The sequence below is a fragment of the Bufo gargarizans genome, chromosome 1 (genome assembly GCF_014858855.1).
Source record: "Bufo gargarizans isolate SCDJY-AF-19 chromosome 1, ASM1485885v1, whole genome shotgun sequence".
NCBI classification, from domain to species: domain Eukaryota; kingdom Metazoa; phylum Chordata; class Amphibia; order Anura; family Bufonidae; genus Bufo; species Bufo gargarizans.
The window spans coordinates 398777539-398799360 of NC_058080.1; the positions used below are offsets into that span (position 1 = coordinate 398777539).

The 21822-nt window shown below is 43.1% G+C and overlaps 1 protein-coding gene across 1 annotated transcript in view; it reads right to left on the bottom strand.

Annotated features, from left to right (window-relative positions):
• The window catches only part of FBXO10 (F-box protein 10), a 74468-nt gene extending 57405 nt beyond the window's left edge, over window positions 1-17063 (bottom strand). Inside the window, exons 1-4 of the mRNA XM_044285845.1 lie at window positions 16967-17063; window positions 16056-16646; window positions 9836-10690; window positions 7762-7911 (exon numbers count right to left, since the gene is read on the bottom strand). Coding sequence (XP_044141780.1) covers window positions 7762-7911; window positions 9836-10690; window positions 16056-16640 — 1590 coding nt within the window. The 5' untranslated portion in view covers window positions 16641-16646; window positions 16967-17063. The remainder of the gene's footprint in view (window positions 1-7761; window positions 7912-9835; window positions 10691-16055; window positions 16647-16966) is intronic.
• Between the last annotated feature and the right edge of the window lie 4759 nt (window positions 17064-21822).

The following is a 21822-nucleotide window of genomic DNA, read 5'->3' on the forward strand; positions in this document are numbered from 1 at the left end:
GCATACTGGTCAATTTACACCTCTGGGGTTAGGTTAAGAATTTGGCATGAGGGGGTGCCCTTTCAATGTTTGCCTCTAGCAGCAGGAAAGCTATGTGCTCCCCTGCCCCTTGCCAACAAGCACTGAGGGACGGGGGCCCAAGCTGAACTCTTGCACCAGGGCCCATGAGCTTTTAGCTACGCATATATATATATTATATATATACAGACGTGGACAAAATTGTTGGTACCCTTTGGTCAATGAAAGAAAAAGTCACAATGGTCACAGAAATAACTTTAATCTGACAAAAGTAATAATAAATTAAAATTCTATAAATGTTAACCAATGAAAGTCAGACATTGTTTTTCAACCATGCTTCAACAGAATTATGTAAAAAAATAAACTCATGAAACAGGCATGGACAAAAATGATGGTACCCCTAACTTAATATTTTGTTGCGCAACCTTTTGAGGCAATCACTGCAATCAAACGCTTCCTGTAACTGTCAATGAGACATCTGCACCTCTCAGCAGGTATTTTGGCCCACTCCTCATGAGCAAACTGCTCCAGTTGTGTCCGGTTTGAAGGGTGCCTTTTCCAGACTGCATGTTTCAGCTCCTTCCAAAGATGCTCAATAGGATTGAGGTCAGGGCTCATAGAAGGCCACTTTAGAATAGTCCAATTTTTTCCTCTTAGCCATTCTTGGGTGTTTTTAGCGGTGTGTTTTGGGTCATTGTCCTGTTGCAAGACCCATGACCTGCGACTGAGACCAAGCTTTCTGACACTGGCTAGTACATTTCTCTCTAGAATTCCTTGATAGTCTTGAGATTTCATTGTACCCTGCACAGATTCAAGACACCCTGTGCCAGACGCAGCAAAGCAGCCCCAGAACATAACAGAGCCTCCTCCATGTTTCACAGTAGGGACAGTGTTCTTTTCTTGATATGCTTCATTTTTTCGTCTGTGAACATACAGCTGATGTGCCTTGGCAAAAACTTCGATTTTTGTCTCATCTGTCCACAGGACATTCTCCCAGAAGCTTTGTGGCTTGTCAACATGTAGTTTGGCATATTCCAGTCTTGCTTTTTTATGATTCGTTTTCAACAATGGTGTCCTCCTTGGTCGTCTCCCATGTAGTCCACTTTGGCTCAAACAACGACGGATGGTGCGATCTGACACTGATGTTCCTTGAGCATGAAGTTCACCTTGAATCTCTTTAGAAGTCTTTCTAGGCTCTTTTGTTACCATTCGGATTATCCGTCTCTTAGATTTGTCATCAATTTTCCTCCTGCGGCCACGTCCAGGGAGGTTGGCTACAGTCCCATGGATCTTAAACTTATGAATAATATGTGCAACTGTACTCACAGGAACATCTAGTTGCTTGGAGATGGTCTTATAGCCTTTACCTTTAACATGCTTGTCTATAATTTTCTTTCTGATCTCTTGAGACAGCTCTTTCCTTTGCTTCCTCTGGTCCATGTCGAGTGTGGTACACACCATATCACCAAACAACACAGTGATTACCTGGAGCCATATATATAGGCCCAATGGCTGATTACAAGGTTGTAGACACCTGTGATGCTAATTAGTGGACACACCTTGAATTAACATGTCCCTTTGGTCACATTATGTTCTGTGTTTTCTAGGGGTACCATCATTTTTGTCCATGCCTGTTTCATGAGTTTATTTTTTTACATAATTCTGTTGAAGCATGGTTGAAAAACAATGTCTGACTTTCATTGGTTAACATTTATAGAATTTTAATTTATTATTACTTTTGTCAGATTAAAGTTATTTCTGTGACCATTGTGACTTTTTCTTTCATTGACCAAAGGGTACCAACAATTTTGTCCACGTCTGTATATACATACATACATACATACATACATACACACATACAGCACAGACCAAAAGTTTGGACACACCTTCTCATTCAAAGAGTTTTCTTAATTTTCATGACTATGAAAATTGTAGATTCACACTGAAGGCATCAAAACTATGAATTAACACATATGGAATTATATACCTAACAAAAAAGTGTGAAACAACTGAAAATATATGTCATATTCTAGGTTCTTCAAAGTAGCCACCTTTTGCTTTGATTACTGCTTTGCACACTCTTGGCATTCTCTTGATGAGCTTCAAGAGGTAGTCACCTGAAATGGTCTTCCAACAGTCTTGAAGGAGTTCCCAGAGATGCTTAGCAATTGTTGGCCCTTTTGCCTTCACTCTGCGGTCCAGCTCACCCTAAACCATCTCGATTGGGTTCAGGTCCGGTGACTGTGGAGGCCAGGTCATCTGGCGCAGCACCCCATCACTCTCCTTCATGGTCAAATAGCCCTTACACAGCCTGCAGGTGTGTTTGGGGTCATTGTCCTGTTGAAAAATAAATGATGGTCCAACTAAACGCAAACCGGATGGAATAGCATGCCGCTGCAAGATGCTGCGGTAGCCATGCTGGTTCAGTATGCCTTCAATTTTGAATAAATCCCCAACAGTGTCACCAGCAAAGCACCCCCACACCATCACACCTCCTTCTCCATGCTTCACGGTGGGAACCAGGCATGTAGAGTCCATCCGTTCACCTTTTCTGCGTCGCACGAAGACACGGTGGTTGGAACCAAAGATCTCAAATTTGGACTCATCAGACCAAAGCACAGATTTCCACTGGTCTAATGTCCATTCCTTGTGTTCTTTAGCCCAAACAAGTCTCTTCTGCTTGTTGCCTGTCCTTAGTAGTGGTTTCCTAGCAGATCTTCTACCATGAAGGCCTGATTCACACAGTCTCCTCTTAACAGTTGTTCTAGAGATGTGTCTGCTGCTAGAACTCTGTGTGGCATTGACCTGGTCTCGAATCTGAGCTGCTGTTAACCTGCGATTTCTGAGGCTGGTGACTCGGATGAACTTATCCTCCGCAGCAGAGGTGACTCTTGGTCTTCCTTTCCTGGGGCGGTCCGCATGTGAGCCAGTTTCTTTGTAGCGCTTGATGGTTTTTGTGACTGCACTTGGGGACACTTTCAAAGTTTTCCAAATTTTTTGGACTGACCTTCATTTCTTAAAGTAACGATGGCCACTCGTTTTTCTTTACTTAGCTGCTTTTTTCTTGCCATAATACAAATTCTAACAGTCTATTCAGTAGGACTATCAGCTGTCTGTATCCACCTGACTTCTCCACAACATAACTGATGGTAAGAAATCCCACTTATTAAACCTGACAGGGCACACCTGTGAAGTGAAAACCATTTCAGGTGACTACCTCTTGAAGCTCATCAAGAGAATGCCAAGAGTGTGCAAAGCAGTAATCAAAGCAAAAGGTGGCTACTTTGAAGAACCTAGAATATGACATATTTTCAGTTGTTTCACACTTTTTTGTTATGTATATAATTCCACATTCGGCGTTGGCAATGTTGGAGTATAGCTCATGAAGGAAGTCACGTGTGGTGAGCTGGCTTTATGGGTATATAAGGTGTGCGATAGGCTGTCTGCACACATATCCCTCATTACTGTCATGAGTAAAAGGGGTGATTTATCAGAGTTGTAAAATGGGATGATTATTAGCTTTAAGGCCAGGGGTGGCAGTATTTCTGAAATTACGCCGTTTGTGGACTGTTCGCGTGCTGCTATGGTGAAAGTGTATTGTGAGTGGAGAAATGGCACCATTGTGAATAACTTGTCAACGTGAAGACGCTTGAAAAAGACTAATGTCGAAACTTTGCTATCTTTTTCTGTGTTAATAAACACAAGATTGGTGCTGCGGTTTTTCATATATTATTTGGTTACCATTGTGAATAAGAGACGTGGAAACTGCGGAGCACCGCGTGCCACTGATGTGAGAAGCGAACGTCAGCTACAAAAGGTGGGAGAGGGTGGACCAACTTCCTACAGTGGAGCAGCTCCCCAGGGGGCTACCAAAAGTGTGTCTACAGCAACAGTTCAGTGAAGCCTACAGTGCATGGGGCTCTAACGCTGACAGATCGTCACTACACCTCAGCTAACGAAGTTGCATCGACAGAAAAGGCTTTTGTTTTCACAACAGTATCGGAATTGGACCAAAGAGTCGTGTTTTCTGCTTCATCGAACGAATGGACAATGGCGTGCCAGGCGAGAAACATCAGAGAATAAATACCCCACAACCATTGGCGGAAGAACACAAGCTGGTGGTGGCAATGTTATGATCTGGGGAATGTTTTTGTGGCATCCTCTGGGCCCACTCATCTGGTGCGAATAGTATCTTTTAGCAAAACAATGCAACATGACACGTGGCTAGAAATGTCCAACAGTTGTTGGTAGAGCATGACCAAGGCAATCAGGTACTACCCTGGCCCCCTAATTCCCCAGTCTTGAACCAATTCAGCATCTGTGGCACCACCTCAATTATTGTGTTCGCTCTATTTATCCTCCTCCACGCACCCTTCAGCAGCTGTGGGATGCACTGCAGTCAGATACCAGACACCTATGACAACCTACCAGGGCCTTACAGAGTCACTACCAGCCCGTTGTGCTGCACACGGCGATTACTCTGTATATTTGCTGTTGGTCATAATAATGTGACTCGACTTTTTATATACAGTGCCTTGCAAAAGTATTCACCCCCCTTGACTTTTTTCGTATTTTGTTGCCTCACAACCGGGAATTAACATCGATTGTTTGAGAATTTGCATAATTTAATTTACAGAACATGCCCACAACTTTGAAGATGTTTGCTTTTATTTATTGTGAAGCAAACAACATATAGGACAAAATAACAGAAAAAGTCTATGTGCATAACTATTCACCCCCCTAAAGTCAATACTTTGTAGAGCCACCTTTTGTGGCAATCACAGCTTCAAGTCGGTTTGGATAAGCTTATCACATCTTACCACTGCCCATTACTCCTTGCAAAACTGCTCCAGCTCCTTCAAGTTGGATAGTTTGCGCTTGTGAACAGCAATCTTTACGTCTGACCACAGATTTTCTATTGGATTGAGATCTGGGCTTTGACTAGGCCATTCCAACACATTTACATGTTTCCCCATAAACCACTCAAGTGTTGCTTTAGCACAGCGTTTGGGGTCATTGTCCTGCTAGAAGTTGAACCTCCGCCCTAGCCTCAAATCACACACAGAGTGGTATAGGTTTTGCTCAAGAATATCCCTGTATTTAGCACCATCCATCTCTCCCTCAACTTTGACCAGTTTCCCAGTCCCATCCCCCCAGCATGATGCTGCCGCCACCATGTTTCACTGTGGGGATGGTGTTCTTTGGGTGATGTGATGTGTTGGGTTTGCGCCAGACACAGCGTTTTCTTTGATGGCCAAAAAGTTCAATTTTAGTCTCATCAGACTAGAGTACCTTCCTCCATACATTTTGGGAGTCTCCCACTTGCCTTTTCACAAACTCACAACATGCCTTATTGTTTTTAGCTGAAAGTAATGGCTTTCTTCTGGCCACTCTGCCATAAAGCCCAACTCTATGGAGCGTACGGCTTATTGTCGTCCTATGTACAGATATTCCAGTCTCTGCTGTGGAACTGTGCAGCTCCTCCAGGGTTACCTTAGGTCTCTGTGCTGCCTCTCGGATTAATGCCCTCCTTGCCCGGTCCGTGAGTTTTGGTGGGCGGCCGTCTCTTGGCAGGTTTGCTGTTGTGCCATGTTTTCTCCATTTGGTTATGATAGATTTGATGGTGCTCCTGGGGATCATCAAAGATTTGGATATTTTTTATATAATCTAACCCTGACTTCTCAACAAAATTGTCCCTTACTTGTTTGGAGAGTTCCTTGGTCTTCATGGCAGTGTTTGGTTAGTGATGCCTCTTGCTTAGGTGTTGCAGCCTCTGGGGACTTTCAAAAGGGGTGTGTATATGTAATGACAGATCATGTGACACTTAGATTGCACACAGGTGGACATCATTTCACTAATTATGTGACTACTGAAGGTAATTGGTTGCACCAGAGCATTTTATGGGCTTCCAAACAAAGCGGGTGAATACATACGCACCTGCCAATTTTCTGTTATCTATTTCTAAACAATAGTTTTATTTATATATTTTTCTCATTTCACTTCACCAACTTAGACTATTGTGTTCTGATCCATCACATACAATTCAGATTAACAAAACATTGAACTTAAAGGGATTCTGTCACCAGGTTTCACCCCCTCCAGATAAAAATATGGTTATGTTCAGGGAGCTTTAACCATTCCTAATGTGGTCTTATAAATGTAATCTGTAGGCTCATTTTGCTAAAAATACGCTATTACTAACCTGTCATTCATAAAAATAAGGTGCCCAAGGGGATGTAAATGGCTCCAAGCTGCCGCCCACACCCGCCGCCGTTCGTGCCCAGCGCCCCCTTATAATCTTCTGTGACGCCTCCTGCTCTCTCTCCCTCCCCCCTCCTCCTGCTGTAAGATTGCTGTGACGCCTCCCGCTCTCCCTCCCTCCCCCCTCCTCCTGCTGTAACATCGCAATGTTACAGCAGGAGGAGGGGGGAGGGAGGGAGAGCGGGAGGCGTCACAGCAATCTTACAGCAGGAGGAGGAGGGAGGGCGAGAGGGAGAGAGCAGGAGGCGTCACAGCAATCTTACAGCAGGAGGAGGGGGGAGGGAGCTGGGCGCGAATGGCGGCAGGTGCGAGCGGCAGCTTGGAGCTATTTACATCCCCTTGGGCACCTTATTTTCATGAATGACAGGTTAGTAATAGCGTATTTTTAGCAAAATGAGCCTACAGATTACATTTATAAGACCACATTAGGAATGGTTAAAGCTCCCTGAACATAACCATATTTTTAACTGGAGGGGGTGAAACCTGGTGACAGAATCCCTTTAAGGCTGTAATTTAACAAAATACGAAAAAAATCAAGGGGGGGGGATACTTTTGCAAGACACTGTATATAGCTATATATACTGTATATGTACACACACACACACATATATATATATATTATACTGTATATATTTTTTTCAGCACCTTTTAAAATCAATACGTCAAAAGTAACGCTAAACAGTCACTTCTTTATGGCTCACAATGAATTATTCACCATCAAGCTCTACATGATGTATTATACATGAGCCTTTAAAGTCTTAAAGTGAAAGTCCACTCTTATTTCTCTTCTGACATGTCTCTATAATATGTGCTGTAGCTCATGGAGCTTAAGCTGATATATAGGAACAATGAATACCAATACTGATTTCCATATACAGCATCCCAATTACACTTCCACTGGCTGGCAATGTGCACATAGCTCAGAAATATAGAAATCTTCAAGCCATGAGGCTAAGAAGCAGGCCACGCTGCACGGTACTTCATCCTAGTGATCGGTGGGGTTCCACTGCTACCAAAGTGAAGCATACACAAAAACATTACCCCAGTCAGTGAGTGTGTGATATGGCACTATATGTGCACTTTCTTCATTTTTCAACAAATAATATGTTCCAGATACGCTCTCGAAAGAACAGTTAAAGGGGTTGAACTGACATTAGCGGTAATGTCATATTGTATAATTTCCTAATCAGCAGGGGTCTACCTGCTGGGTCTCCTACATCTCACGGTCTTGCTAGTGAGATATTGGGCCTCCTTCACAGACTTTTCTGCACAACAGCCTCAGTTCCATGTGCAGTTGATGGATGAGAGGACTATGTAGAAAAACTTCGGGGGGGGGGGGGACTTGATAAACTAATTACTATATGTAATTCTTCTTGACTCCTATCTTACTGCAGGTGCAGTCACCTTAGAGAAATGGTCACGTATAGAGTATTAGGGCTCAATTACTGCCCACAAAACACATGTATATGTAGTTTCACATACCAGTATAATAGGATTTGCTCCTTTGCGGATGTCTACTCCTGCTTCTGTGTTGGAATGGATGTTGTTGTCAGCTATGAGACCTCCTGCTGCCAGACGCAGAAAAACTCCTGATGCTTTACAGTGGTAAATGTCATTCTTCAACATAACAATCTGAAAAGGAAAAAAAAGTGTAAAGCATCATTTCCATCTATCTCCCAATATCTCATTTTTTTCTCTCCTTAAAAATAATAAAAGTTCATATAGCAACCCTGTAGCCCCAGCCTGAAAGACTATGTACACCTTTGGGGGGCAATTTTTTTTAATATTACATTGCACTCATTTTGAGCTAAAATCATTTTTTTTATTTGGTCTTTATTAAACATTTGGAGACCTTTTCTCTGTACAGGGGTGAGATACTAGTAGCAGGATCTGAATTTCCACTCTGTCAGGCAGCTAAACTGAGGGGCTCCTGATCTCTGACCTTATAAACGCTCATTATAGCTCAATCCTTATCATACTGATAAGAATGTTGCCCAAATAGATGTTTATGACCTTTTTAGTAAAAAAGTACTATTCACACAGCTAGAAAAACAGTTAACGCTTTGTGACAGAACGGCTCGATATTTTTAATAAAGACCAGTTAAAAAAAAGATTTTTAGCCCAAAATGAGTAAGGCTACTTTCACACTGGCGTTTTGGCTGTTTGCAAGATCCGTTCAGAGTTCTCACAAGCGGTCCAAAATGGATTAGTTTTGCCCTAATGCATTCTGAATGGAAAAGGATCCGCTCAGAATGCATCAGTTTGCCTCTGAGCAGTCTCCATTCCGCTCTGGAAACTTAACCAAACGGATCCGTTCTGACACAACGTAAGTCAATGGGGACAGTTCTGTTTTCTATAACACAATAGAAAGCTGATCCGTCCTTCATTGACTTTTAATGGTGTTCAAGACGGATCCATCTTGGCTATGTTAAAGATAATACAAACGGATCCGTACTAAACGGATGCAGACGGTTGTATTATCTGAACGAATCCGTCCATGACGTAGCCTAAAATGCAATCATTAAAAAAAAAATTGCCCCCGAAGGAGTATATAGCCTTTAAAGTGTTAGGAAAATGTGGTAAAGCTCTAATTCTAGATAAAGCGGGTGGTCGTAAAGTTATTCAATCAATATCACCGAGGTACGACTACCTAAAATTTAACCTTTATTTTGGTCAATTAAAATTCCCTGGAAGAGGAACAACTAGTGCAACAAAACAGGAAAATGTGGGGCAGAGGCTGGTGTAAAATAAGAAAATGAGCATTACCGTTGAACTGCCTGCCGTTCAGGTTCTGCCACTTTGGTCCTCCTCAACAGTCTTTGCTTACATGGGTGCAGTGCTGGCGTTACGTCAACAACACATGACCACTGCAGCCAATCAGTGGCCTCAAAGTTAAACACTGTTGAGACCAGCGATTGATTGCAGTAATCATCTGCTGCAGACCTAACACCAGAGCTATGACCCTGTGATCAAAGACTGGCAGGGAGGAGCGGAACGGCTTAGCTGGCGTGGTGGACAATTCAACAAAAAAAGTAATGCTTATTTTTTTGCTGTATACCAGTATACCAGCCCCTGGCTGTTACCCCATTTATCTTAATCTAAGATATTATCATCATCATTATTATTATTATAAAGCTGCTTCAAACCAATATAAAATAGCCCCCTAACTAATTATAATGATGCTTGGCTCAACAAATCCATTCCCCAACTTGCATTTTTATGTAAACCATGCATTCTTTTTAGGATATGATTTGACAGGTTATAGATTGATTCTATCTACATAAAAAGTTCAGTAAATTCCAGTGTCCTGTACCAGCCAGATTCCACCTTCCAGTTTCCAAAGGAGCTCTGAAAAATGAAAGGTGGAATCCGATTGGTTACAATGGGCAACTAAGCCAGTTTTCCTTTACACCAACTTTGATAAATCTCCCCCTTTGTCTCTAACTGGCAATGAAAAATCAGCAGCAAACTTTGCTATTAATAAAAGTTCCTTTCAGATATTCTGTATGGTAGTTCTTTAATGCTGAACAACTAATGGTAATTTCAGGTGACTTACCTTGCTATTCTGAATGCACCTTACTGCATAGGTCAGGTCCCTGAATATACAACCTTCTAGTCTTGCTTGTCCTTGTGAGCAAATAAAGACACCACCCTTGCCATCTCTGAAAAGGCACTTCCATACAAGACATCCTTGAATGGAGTTGGCAATAGATTGCAATTCCTTGTCCTTTTGTAACTCTTGTTGCAAACTTTTCAAAGCCATGTCACTCTGTAAAGCGAGGAGGCCATTAGTCTGCGGCCTGCAGTGTAAAGATCTGGCTAGCATGTGACTCAGTCCATGAGAGTGATATGATAGTTTGTACACGGACTGGTCATCATCTTCATTCTCACTGACTGTGCTAACTTCACTGTCACTGTAATCTGTATCCAGAGTCATGGCCTCCCTGTCCTTACCCACGTACAAGTTTCCATTCACTTCATTCTCCTTGTCGTTAGTGTTTTCCTCCAATATTTGGGATTTTAACTGGGCATGTGAGTGGCTTTGATCTCCATTCACTAAGATCTCAAATGTCCTCATGTTTGCCCCAGGAGAGCCGGTAGCTGAGTAATCGTTATTCCCAGGCAGAGGAGACTCAGAGGAAGCGTACAGCATGGCCCTTGACTTGGCAGAGGCTGACAGATGCTTACAAGCCCAGTTTTTGTCAGAAGTGGGCGATCCTTCCACGGTCACAGAGGCATTTTCACTGTTAACGAATTCACAGCTCTCAAGCACACTGAGAGCCACGTTATGGAAATGTATGCTAGACTGGTTAAAGGTGCAAAATTTTATCTGGCACATTCCAGGCGCGTGGATCTGTAGCTGCCCATTCTCAAAGTTGCAGTTGTCAAATTGGACATAACCAACAGAGGTCTAGTAAAAGAAAGCAAAAAAAGGAGTCTTCATTCTATAATGCACTTCATTTGATTATATTTTTAATTTCTGAATATAAAGTAATCAATTACTATATGTAGTCATCTGTTACAATTATGTACTCTACAACGAACAAACATACTTCAATCTTCCTTTTAATTTCTTTTTTTCAATCAAAAATGGAGGAAAGCATCCCTTTCCTACAGAAGTCTCATGCACTATTAAGAAGAACCCCTTTTAAACAGCTGTTACTCTCAGGGAAAGTAGCCAACTAGTCATCATATATCCATGTGAGGGAACCCTACCTATTAAATTCGTAATATGCCCTGAGGCTGACATTGCTTTATTTTATTTTTTTCTCGTATACATAGCCAGTTTTTTGCGTAATGCGATAGTAGTGGGAAGCTCAAAAAAATAAATCAGAATGGGGTGGAATTTAGATTTATTAATTTTTTTCCCCCGTTACGCCGTGCAGTATAAATTCTTTCAGATTTTAACAGGTAGGGCATTTTGGGATGCGGTTATACCAATGACCTTTATTTTTTTTATTGTTTACTGTATTATAAGACACACTCCTCCCCCCCCCCCCCCCCCTCCTGCGTCTTATGGGGCGAATGCTGGCAATTTACATCGCAGCCTGCGATGCTGCAGCTTTGCAGACTGCAATGTATTAGTAAGGAGGGTGGATGGCATTATGATGGGGGGGGGGGGGGGGGATCTGTGGATGGGACTGTTATGGGGGGGGGGGGGATCTGTGGATGACACATAGCAGTGTCATCCACAGATCCACTACCCCATAACAGTGCCATCCACAGATCCCCCCCATCATAATGCCATCCACAGTCCCCCCCCACCATCATAATGCCATCCACAGCTCCCCCCCACAATCATAATGCCATCCACAGCTCCCCCCCACAATCATAATGCCATCCACAGCTCCCCCCCACAATCATAATGCCATCCACAGCTCCCCCCACCAATCATAATGCCATCCACAGCTCCCCCCACCATCATAATGCCATCCACAGCTCCCCCCCCATCATCATAATGCCATCCACAGCTCCCCCCCATAACAGTGCCATCCACAAATCCCCCCACCCCATTACAGTGCATCATCCACAAATCCCCCATAATAGTGTCATGCACAGACCGCCATTAGTTCAAACCCACCAAAAGCACACCTTTTGGTTAAAAATTGAGAAATTTGTATCAAATTTTTTACATTATTAAAAACTTAATTTTATTTTTTCCCAATTTACTTTTAGTCCCAGCCTTAGTAGGTTCTGAGGCCACCCCCACTTGCCAACTCGCTACGTCAGGGCTCTACCTTCCAAATTATCATACAAAATAACCGTGGAGCCCCAGTTATGGGTCTTCAAACATAGATATCCCGCAAAGGAAGGAAAACCAAGAACATTAAGTGGCCCATATGACAAGATCCAGCTCTTTTACAAGCCTTAAGGATATGACAGGGGAAGACCTAAGCCAGTTATCCATCCACAGACAGCTGTTTCGGGGTGTTGTCCCTCATCACTGTGGAGTCGGTTTCTGGCAGAGAGCAATGCCTTGGAGACTACTCAAACAAAACAATAGCTGATCTTAACCACTTCAGCCCCGCTAGCTGAAACCCCCTTAATGACCAGAGCACTTTTTACACTTCGGCACTACACTACTTTCACCGTTTATCGCTCGGTCATGCAACTTACCACCCAAATTAATTTAACCTCCTTTTCTTCTCACTAATAGAGCTTTCATTTGGTGGTATTTCATTGCTGCTGACATTTTTACTTTTTTGGTTATTAATCGAAATTTAACGATTTTTTTGCAAAAAAATGACATTTTTCACTTTCAGCTGTAAAATTTTGCAAAAAAAAACGACATCCATATATAAATTTTTTGCTAAATTTATTGTTCTACATGTTTTTGATTAAAAAAAAAATGTTTGGGCAAAAAAAAAAAAATTGTTTGGGTAAAAGTTATAGCGTTTACAAACTATGGTACAAAAATGTGAATTTCCGCTTTTTGAAGTAGCTCTGACTTTCTGAGCACCTGTCATGTTTCCTGAGGTTCTACAATGCCCAAACAGTAGAAAAACCCCACAAATGACCCCATTTCGGAAAGTAGACACCCTAAGGTATTCGCTGATAGGCATAGTGAGTTCATAGAACTTTTTATTTTTTGTCACAAGTTAGCGGAAAATGATGTTTTTTTTGTTTTTTTCTTTTTTCCTTACAAAGTCTCATATTCCACTAACTTGCGACAAAAAAATAAAAAATTCTAGGAACTCGCCATGCCCCTCACGGAATACCTTGGGGTGTCTTCTTTCCAAAATGGGGTCACTTGTGGGGTAGTTATACTGCCCTGGCAATTTAGGGGCCCATATGTGTGGCAAGTAGTTTGAAATCAAAATGTGTAAAAAATGGCCTGCGAAATCCGAAAGGTGCACTTTGGAATATGTGCCCCTTTGCCCACCTAGGCTGCAAAAAAGTGTCACACATCTGGTATTGCCGTACTCAGGAGAAGTTGGGGAATGTGTTTTGGGGTGTCATTTTACATATACCCATGCTGGGTGAGAGAAATATCTTGGCAAAAGACAACTTTTCCCATTTTTTATACAAAGTTGGCATTTGACCAAGATATTTCTCTCACCCAGCATGGGTATATGTAAAATGACACCCCAAAACACATTCCCCAACTTCTCCTGAGTACGGCAATACCAGATGTGTGACACTTTTTTGCAGCCTAGATGCACAAAGGTGCCCAAATTCCTTTTAGGAGTGCATTTTTTGACATTTGGATCCCAGACTTCTTCTCATGCTTTCGGGCCCCTAACATGCCAGGGCAGTATAAAAACCACACATGTGACCCCATTTTGGAAAGAAGACACCCCAAGGTATTCCGTGAGGGGCATGGCGAGTTCCTAGAATTTTTTTGTTTTTGGCACAAGTTAGCGGAAATTGTTTTTTTTTTTATTTTCTCACAGTCTCCCTTTCCGCTAACTTGGGACAAAAATTTCAATCTTTCATGGACTCAATATGCCCCTCACGGAATACCTTGGGGTGTCTTCTTTCCGAAATGGGGTCACATGTGGGGTATTTATACTGCCCTGGCTTTTTAGGGCCCTAAAGCGTGAGAAGAAGTCTGGAATATAAATGTCTAAAAAATGTTACGCATTTGGATTCCGTGAGGGGTATGGTGAGTTCATGTGAGATTTTATTTTTTGACACAAGTTAGTGGAATATGAGACTTAGTAAGAAAAAACAAAAACAAACAAAAAATTTCCACTAACTTGGGCCCAAAAAAAATGTCTGAATGGAGCCTTACAGGGGGTGATCAATGACAGGGGGGTGATCAGGGAGTCTATATGGGGTGATCACCCCCCTGTCATTGATCACCCCCCTGTCAGGCTCCATTCAGACGTCCGTATGATTTTTTATGGATCCACGGATACATGGATCGGATCCGCAAAACGCATACGGACGTCTGAATGGAGCCTTACAGGGGGGTGATCAATGACAGGGGGTGATCAGGGAGTCTATATGGGTGATCACCCCCCTGTCATTGATCACCCCCCTGTAAGGCTCCATTCAGAGGTCCGCATGTGTTTTGCGGATCCGATCCATGTATCAGTGGATCCGTAAAAATCATACGGACGTCTGAATGGAGCCTTACAGGGGGGTGATCAATGACAGGGGGGTGATCAATGACAGGGAAGTGATCAGGAAGTCTATATGCGTGATCACCCCCTTGTCATTGATCACCCCCCTGTAAGGCTCCATTCAGACGTCCGCATGTGTTTTGCGGATCCGATCCATGTATCAGCGGATCCGTAAAAATCATACGGACGTCTGAATGGAGCCTTACAGGGGGGTGATCAATGACAGGGAAGTGATCAGGAAGTCTATATGCGTGATCACACCCTTGTCATTGATCACCCCCCTGTAAGGCTCCATTCAGAGGTCCGCATGTGTTTTGTGGATCCGATCCATGTATCCGTGGATCCGTAAAAATCATACGGACCTCTGAATGGAGCCTTACAGGGGGGTGATCAATGACAGGGGGGTGATCAGGGAGTCTATATGGGGTGATCAGTGGTTCATAAAGGGTTAATAAGTGACGGGGGGGTGTAGTGTAGTGTTTTGTGGTACTTTACAGAGCTGCCTGTGTCCTCTGGTGGTCGATCCAAACAAAAGGGACCACCAGAGGACCAGGTAGCAGGTATATTAGACGCTGTTATCAAAACAGCGTCTAATATACCTGTTAGGGGTTAAAAAAATCACATCTCCAGCCTGCCAGCGAGCGATCGCCGCTGGCAGGCTGGAGATCCACTCGCTTACCTTCCGATCCTGTAAACGCGCGCGCCTGTGTGCGCGCGTTCACAGGAAATCTCGCGTCTCGCGAGATGACGCGTATATGCGTGACTGTGCGCAGCGCTGCCACCTCCGGACCGCACATCTGCGTTAGGCGGTCCGGAGGTGGTTAAAGAGACCAACTACAAAAAACACTGTGGAGCCTCATTTAAGAGTCCCAACACAGCAATCCAAAGTGCAAAGCTCCCTGGGATGCAGTAATATGCAAAATAACCGTGGAGCCCCAGTTATGGGTCTTCAACACAGTGAAAGCCAGATGATCCTAATGATCACAGCAGGGTTCCCTCCATTTTTTAAATGGATTCTGTCACCTCGTTTTCGGGTATAGCGCTGCAGACAAGCACGGCTAGATCGCCGCTAGCATGTCCGCAATATATCGCTCCTATAGGGCTATGTGCTTTTATTTTGTTTAAAAAATGATTTTAGAGATAAGTAAATGAGCCTTGTAAGGTGCCCAAGGGGCTGTACTAACCTTCTTGGTGCCCAGCCACGCCCCCCTGTGAAGAAGCCCAGCACTGCCTGCGTCCTCCGAATCTGCATGCGCAGTTCCAGTATAGTGTTCCTTTCCTGTGCTGGCATCAGCCTCAGGGAAGGAACTGCGCAATCTAACTGTGACAAAAGGAGGAGATTCGGAGGACATAGGCGGTGCTGGGCTCCTTCACAGGGGGGCGTGGCTGGGCACCAGGAAGGTTCGTACAGCCCCTTGGGCACCTTACAAGGCTCATTTACATATCTCTAAAATCATTTTTTAAACAAAATAAAAGGACACAGCCCTATAGGATAGATATATTGCGGACATGCTAGCGGCGATCTAGCCATGCATGTCCGCAGCTCTATAACCGAAAACGAGGTGACAGAATACCTTTAACAGTCAGTAATAATAAACACATAGCTAAACACACACACACACTGTACAATAATGGACAACCACAAAGCCCCTGTGACACTAGTCTGAATATGGGTAACAAAATACTTAAAACGAAAATTATTCTCACCTTATACATAACTGGTGTGAACCAAGCAGGCATAAAAACCAAGTTGCATAGTCGTGAGGTAGGGCACTGCTGGTCAATGCAGACAAGTAAAGCCACATCTCCAAGTTTTCCTTGACCCATGATCTCTACGGGGACTTTTAGAATAATCTCATTTTGCTCTTCATATACACCTGGTTGGAGCAGAATTCGGTCATAAACATTAGCTGAAGCTAAAGCAGTCCTGAGGTTCTCAAACTCACAGCCATAACCAACACAGAGTACCCTTCTATCCTTCTTTCTCCTAAACAGGTATAAGCAGTTGGAGGACTCCAGGTCCTGAGCGTTCTTTGTCCAGGTTCTGGAGGCTACATAATGCTGTTTGAAAGCTTCTCTCCATGATCTTGGTTCTACTTCAGGCTTGATAGGCCAATTAGGATGCCTACATTCTGCACACCCCAAGCATAGTTGTCGCCACCTGGTGTTGTCCAGACTGATTATAAGGTCATACCATGACCTGCAGACCAAGCCACATCGTCCAAGGTCACGCAGGGGCAAGTAAGCTAAAATCAAACGCCAGAGTTCAAGTGGTAGTCCACCAATCTCCATAATATCCTGAAAAGTAGAAACACAATAAAAAAAAAATATCTATAAAAGGTAAACGAGTCCTACTGAAGTTTACACCCTTGCATCTTTGTAGCCAGAGCTGGCTTCACGTTGTAGAACTTTCTGGTGACAGTCACCAGAGTTGAAAAGATCTTTCAAGACACAAAATCTATGGAATCAAATAAACAAGTGGTGTTAAAAGAAAATTCTGAAACACTACTATCCTAAGATTTCATCATCCTAAACTCTGATAATACTGTAGCTTCTGACATAATTACTAATTGAAAGTTTTGTATTGATTTCACTTCCTCGGATGCGAGTCAATTTACCTTTATTAAAGTTTTCGGTCATTACTTCGATATTTCAGCTTAATCTTCATTTTGGCTTCATCAGTCCTAATTTTGGTTCAATTCAATTTTCTAGCCAACAAAGATAAAAGAAGCATTTTAGCCACCACACAACTATAAACTTCAGATAAATGACACAGCAGAAACGTAGTGAAGGACTGCATCCTATATAATTACCGGATACTGTCCAGAGTTGCTTTTGGACTCTGAGTTGCAACTACTATTGATTTCACTTGGACATTTATATAGCAGATTTGGTGTTGCCATGTTTGCTTACGCTTTTTAGTCCTGTTGAAGACCAAGTCATTTTTGTTCTTAAAGGGACTCTGTCATCAGATTTGTGCCCTATAAGCTAAACATATGGCCATGTCGGTGCTAATAACATGAATCCTAAACTGCCCTTATTAAACCTGCTTGTGGCTCTATTAGCCCAAAAAACTGGTTTTTATAAGCTGTCACTCACCTACCTAAGGTGCCCAAGGGGTTTTGCGTTAATCCAGGATGCCCGCCTGCACCCCTCGCCATCTGGTGCCAAGCGCCGCCTCCTCAATCCACCCGTCCCTCTGCCAGATCCTGCGACTGCGCACTAGGCTCAGCCTGATGCGCCACGGACTCTTGGCAGCCGGCGTATGCGCACTTCGCTCAATAAAGCCGCTGCCAGGAGTCCGTGGCGCATCAGGCTGAGCCTAGTGCGTAAGCGCAGGATCTGGCAGAGGGACGGGTGGATTGAGGAGGCGGCGCTGAGGTGAGGAAGGCGGCGCTGGGCACCAGACAGCGAGGGGTGCAGGCGGGCATCCTGGATTAACGTAAAACCCCTTGGGCACCTTAGGTAGGTGAGTGACAGCTTATAAAAACCTGTTTTTTGGGCTAATAGAGCCACAAGCAGGTTTAATAAGGGCAGTTTAGGATTCATGTTATTAGCACCGACATGGCCATATGTTTAGCTTATAGGGCACAAATCTGATGACAGAGTCCCTTTAAATGGGTTTTCTGGAGTTACTGTTTTTAATAGACAAGGGGCATTTTCATCATGTAAACAATTCCCTCGGGTTTGTCTCCACCCAGTATGTAGCACTTCCTGTTGCTGTATCCAACCAAACCCATGATGCACTTCTCCTTTCAGTGCCACACCTCCAGCACCGCCCCTAGCAACCCAGCTAGTTTATAACTCCCTTGTAGAGATTAGTGGAACCGCACTCCTATATATTCTGGAGGTGCCGCCCAGAAGGGTCCTTCAGCCCAAACTAATCCACATAGATATTCCAGGGCACACGCATGTAGGTAATAGTGCAATATTTTTTATTCAATCCCAAAGAAATTACAGAATGAATACAGCAACATAAAGTATAGTCCTTCCAGCTTAGGAATTAAGATCCAGATAAAATCAGACACCGCTACGGTATAATAACCTTTCTCAAGTCGTATCTGTTAGGCCTCATGTACACGAACGTATTTTCATTTAGTGTCTGTTCCAGTTTTTTTTTGCAGACCGTCTACGGAACCATTCATTTGAATGGGTCCGCAAAAAAAACGGAAGGTACTCCGTGTGCATTCTGTTTCCGTATGTCCGTATTTCCATTCCATTCTATTCTATTAGGGGCCAGCTGTTCCGGAATGCACACGGATGTGATCCGTATTTTTTGCAGACCTCACAATACATATGGTCGTGTGCATAAGGCCTTAATGAGAGGTAGGAGAGGACATGTGGCAGTCGCCACCACTGAATGCTGGAGGAGCTCCCTCCCACCCAGCCAGTTACACAGACACTCCCCTATCACTGCAGCTGTTCCTGCTTTGACAAGCCGATGGATATAACATCACAGGAAATAAAGGCTCTTTCACACGAGTGGATGCCTTGTGTGGAATCCACTGCATGAAAGAGAGCCAAGCCGCGCTCCGGACAGCAGAGACACGGAGCATTAACATTACTATAAAAAAAATAAAAATCACGGTGACAACTTTATCTCACTGTGATTTTGTAGTAAAAAGGTCAGAGAGCATTATCAATCATATTAATAAAACCAAAGTAAAGGTAGACCGCGCTGACTACACAGTGTCAAGTGGCGAGTCCCGCGATCAATGCTGCATTGAATAAAATCATACCAGCAGGTAAGTACACACCAATGTTCACCGAATCCGCGTACACTCCTAATCCGTGATAATTAACCTAGTAGGAAAAAAGTATGCGGTTGATGCTGCAGGAAATAGCAACTTGCCTGTGCTGGACTGGTGTACGGGATCCCCGCTGTAGTTCTCAGTAGTACTGCTAGAGTGTTCGAGTCTTCAGGTTTCCTCTACAAGCGTGAGCAGTCCCGGCCGGTGACTCACACTTAAGATGGGTGCCTTCTCGAACCAAAAAACCTCAGACGCGTTTTGGAATTGACGAATTACTTCCTCAGGTATGGTTGTTGGTTCTTCTCGCTGGAAATAAGTAGGCATTCGTTCCCATGATTACCAGTTCTCCAATCCTTCTCAGAGTTGCAGACTACCGACGTATCAAATGTCTTCTGTTTTTATTAGACCAAATTTAGGATTCTATTTACTGATGTTTTAGCAAAAGACAAGGAGGAATAGTGAGGGTATTTAGAAATTTGTTAGCTGAGTTCATTTATGAATTATTCTATTATCTTAATGGACTTTTTTTTGGGAAAGTAAATACTAGGAGAAAGCAAATAATCAGGGCTGTGGAGTCTGAGTCGAAGAGTCGGGGGCAATTTTGGGTACCTGGAGTCGGAAAAAAAATGAACCGACTTCAACTCCTACTAAATTTAAATTGGAATAAAAAAAAAGCACGTTTAAATGTCCCAATTCACAAAAAGTAATAATGAATTACCGTATTTTTGCACCTGCTCAGAAGACGCACCTAGGTTTTTGAGGAAAAAAGGAAAAAAATATTTTGAACCAAAAGGTGTGCTTTTGGTGGGTTTTGAACTAATAATGGTCTGTGCATGGCACTGTTATGGGGGCATCTGTGCATGGCACTGTTATGGGGGCATCTGTGCATGGCACTGTTATGGGGGCATCTGTGCATGGCACTGTTATGGGGGCATCTGTGCATGGCACTGTTATGGGGGCATCTGTGCATGGCACTGATATGGGGGCATCTGTGCATGGCACTGATATGGGGGCATCTGTGCATGGCACTGTTATGGGGGCATCTGTGCATGGCACTGTTATGGGGGCATCTGTGCATGGCACTGTTATGGGGGATCATTGTGGGGGCATCTGTGGATGACACATATATAGCATCTTATCTTATGTCTCATCCACAGATCCCCCATAACAGTGTCCCTGTGTAGTGAATGGGGGCTGGCATCTGTTTCTATAATGGCAGCGGGGCCCGATGCAGTCACTGTATTCTACTACACCGGGCCCAGATCACTGTAGTATACGGTAATCATATCTAACTTGTGGGTATTGTTAAAGTATTCTAATCATCTTAAATCTAGCGCTGTACTACTTACTACTAACTTCTTGGCAGTCAGGAGGCCGAGCGGGCGCTCGTAGCGTAGCTCGTATAAATAAATCAGCATTCAGAATAATCAAATCTGAACTCAGACTTATTCAAAACCAACGGACAGTAATAGCTATATCTCATTGGAGAGTTGCCATCTACCAGTCTGGTTAACTAATATTCCGCGTAGCCAATTTATCAGATTAAGACGCAATTGTACATCATTAGATCAATTTGACAAGGAGGCTAATATGTTACAGAACAAATTTGAGGAAAAAGGATATAGGACAAGTGAACTGGAGAAAATAAAATCAGAAATTGCACTAATTGACAGGAAAACACTTATACAAAAAAAGGATATTAAAAAAGACCCATTAGAGAAGGAAAATGAATTCGCCTTTAAGATTCCCATCATAACGTAATATAACGAGAGAGACCTTTTTTTTAAAAAAATTGTCAAACGCCACTGGGATACTCTGAAACAAGATAAAATAATCAGGGGAAAAAATATCACAATATCCTAGCTTTATATTCAAGAAGGCACAGAACTTGGGGAACATCATAGCCCCTTCTGTAAAAACAACAACAAAAAAAGAATAATTAACAAACAATAGATAACACCGAGAATAATAAACAAACAACATATAACACCAAGTCTGGTTTCTTTCCCTGCAAAATTTGTAAGCCACATGACAAAACAGACTGAACCAATAAAAACAATAGAGGGGGCACAAAATACATAAATAGAAGGTCATCTCACTTGCCATACTAGCGGTGTGATTTATTTTATAAAATGTCCTTGTGCTAAATTATTTGTAGGCAGAACAAAGGGAACCTTACAGACCAGAATAAGGGAACATATGGGTAATATTAACAAAAAAATTGGACGGCCATCCACTCTCGCCATTTTGCAGAGAAACACAGAGGGAACTTTGGGGGGTCAATAGTCGGAGCATTAGAACACATCAGACCTGACCAAAGAGCTGGAGACTACATTAAATTAATGTCAAGGAATGAAACAAAATTGATCTTTAACCTGGACACTCTTGTACCAGGGGGACTTAATCAAGAAATTGAATTATTTGCTTTCTCCTAGTATTTACTTTCCCAAAAAAAAGTCCATTAAGATAATAGAATAATTCATAAATGAACTCAGCTAAGGGCTCTTTCACACCTGCGTTATTGTCTTCCGGCATAGAGTTCCGTCGTCGGGGCTCTATGCCGGAAGAATCCTGATCAGGATTATCCTAATGCATTCTGAATGGAGTGAAATCCGTTCAGGATGCATCAGGATGTCTTCAGTTCCGGAACGGAACGTTTTTTGGCCGGAGAAAATACCGCAGCATGCTGCGCTTTTTGCTCCGGCCAAAAAAACTGAAGACTT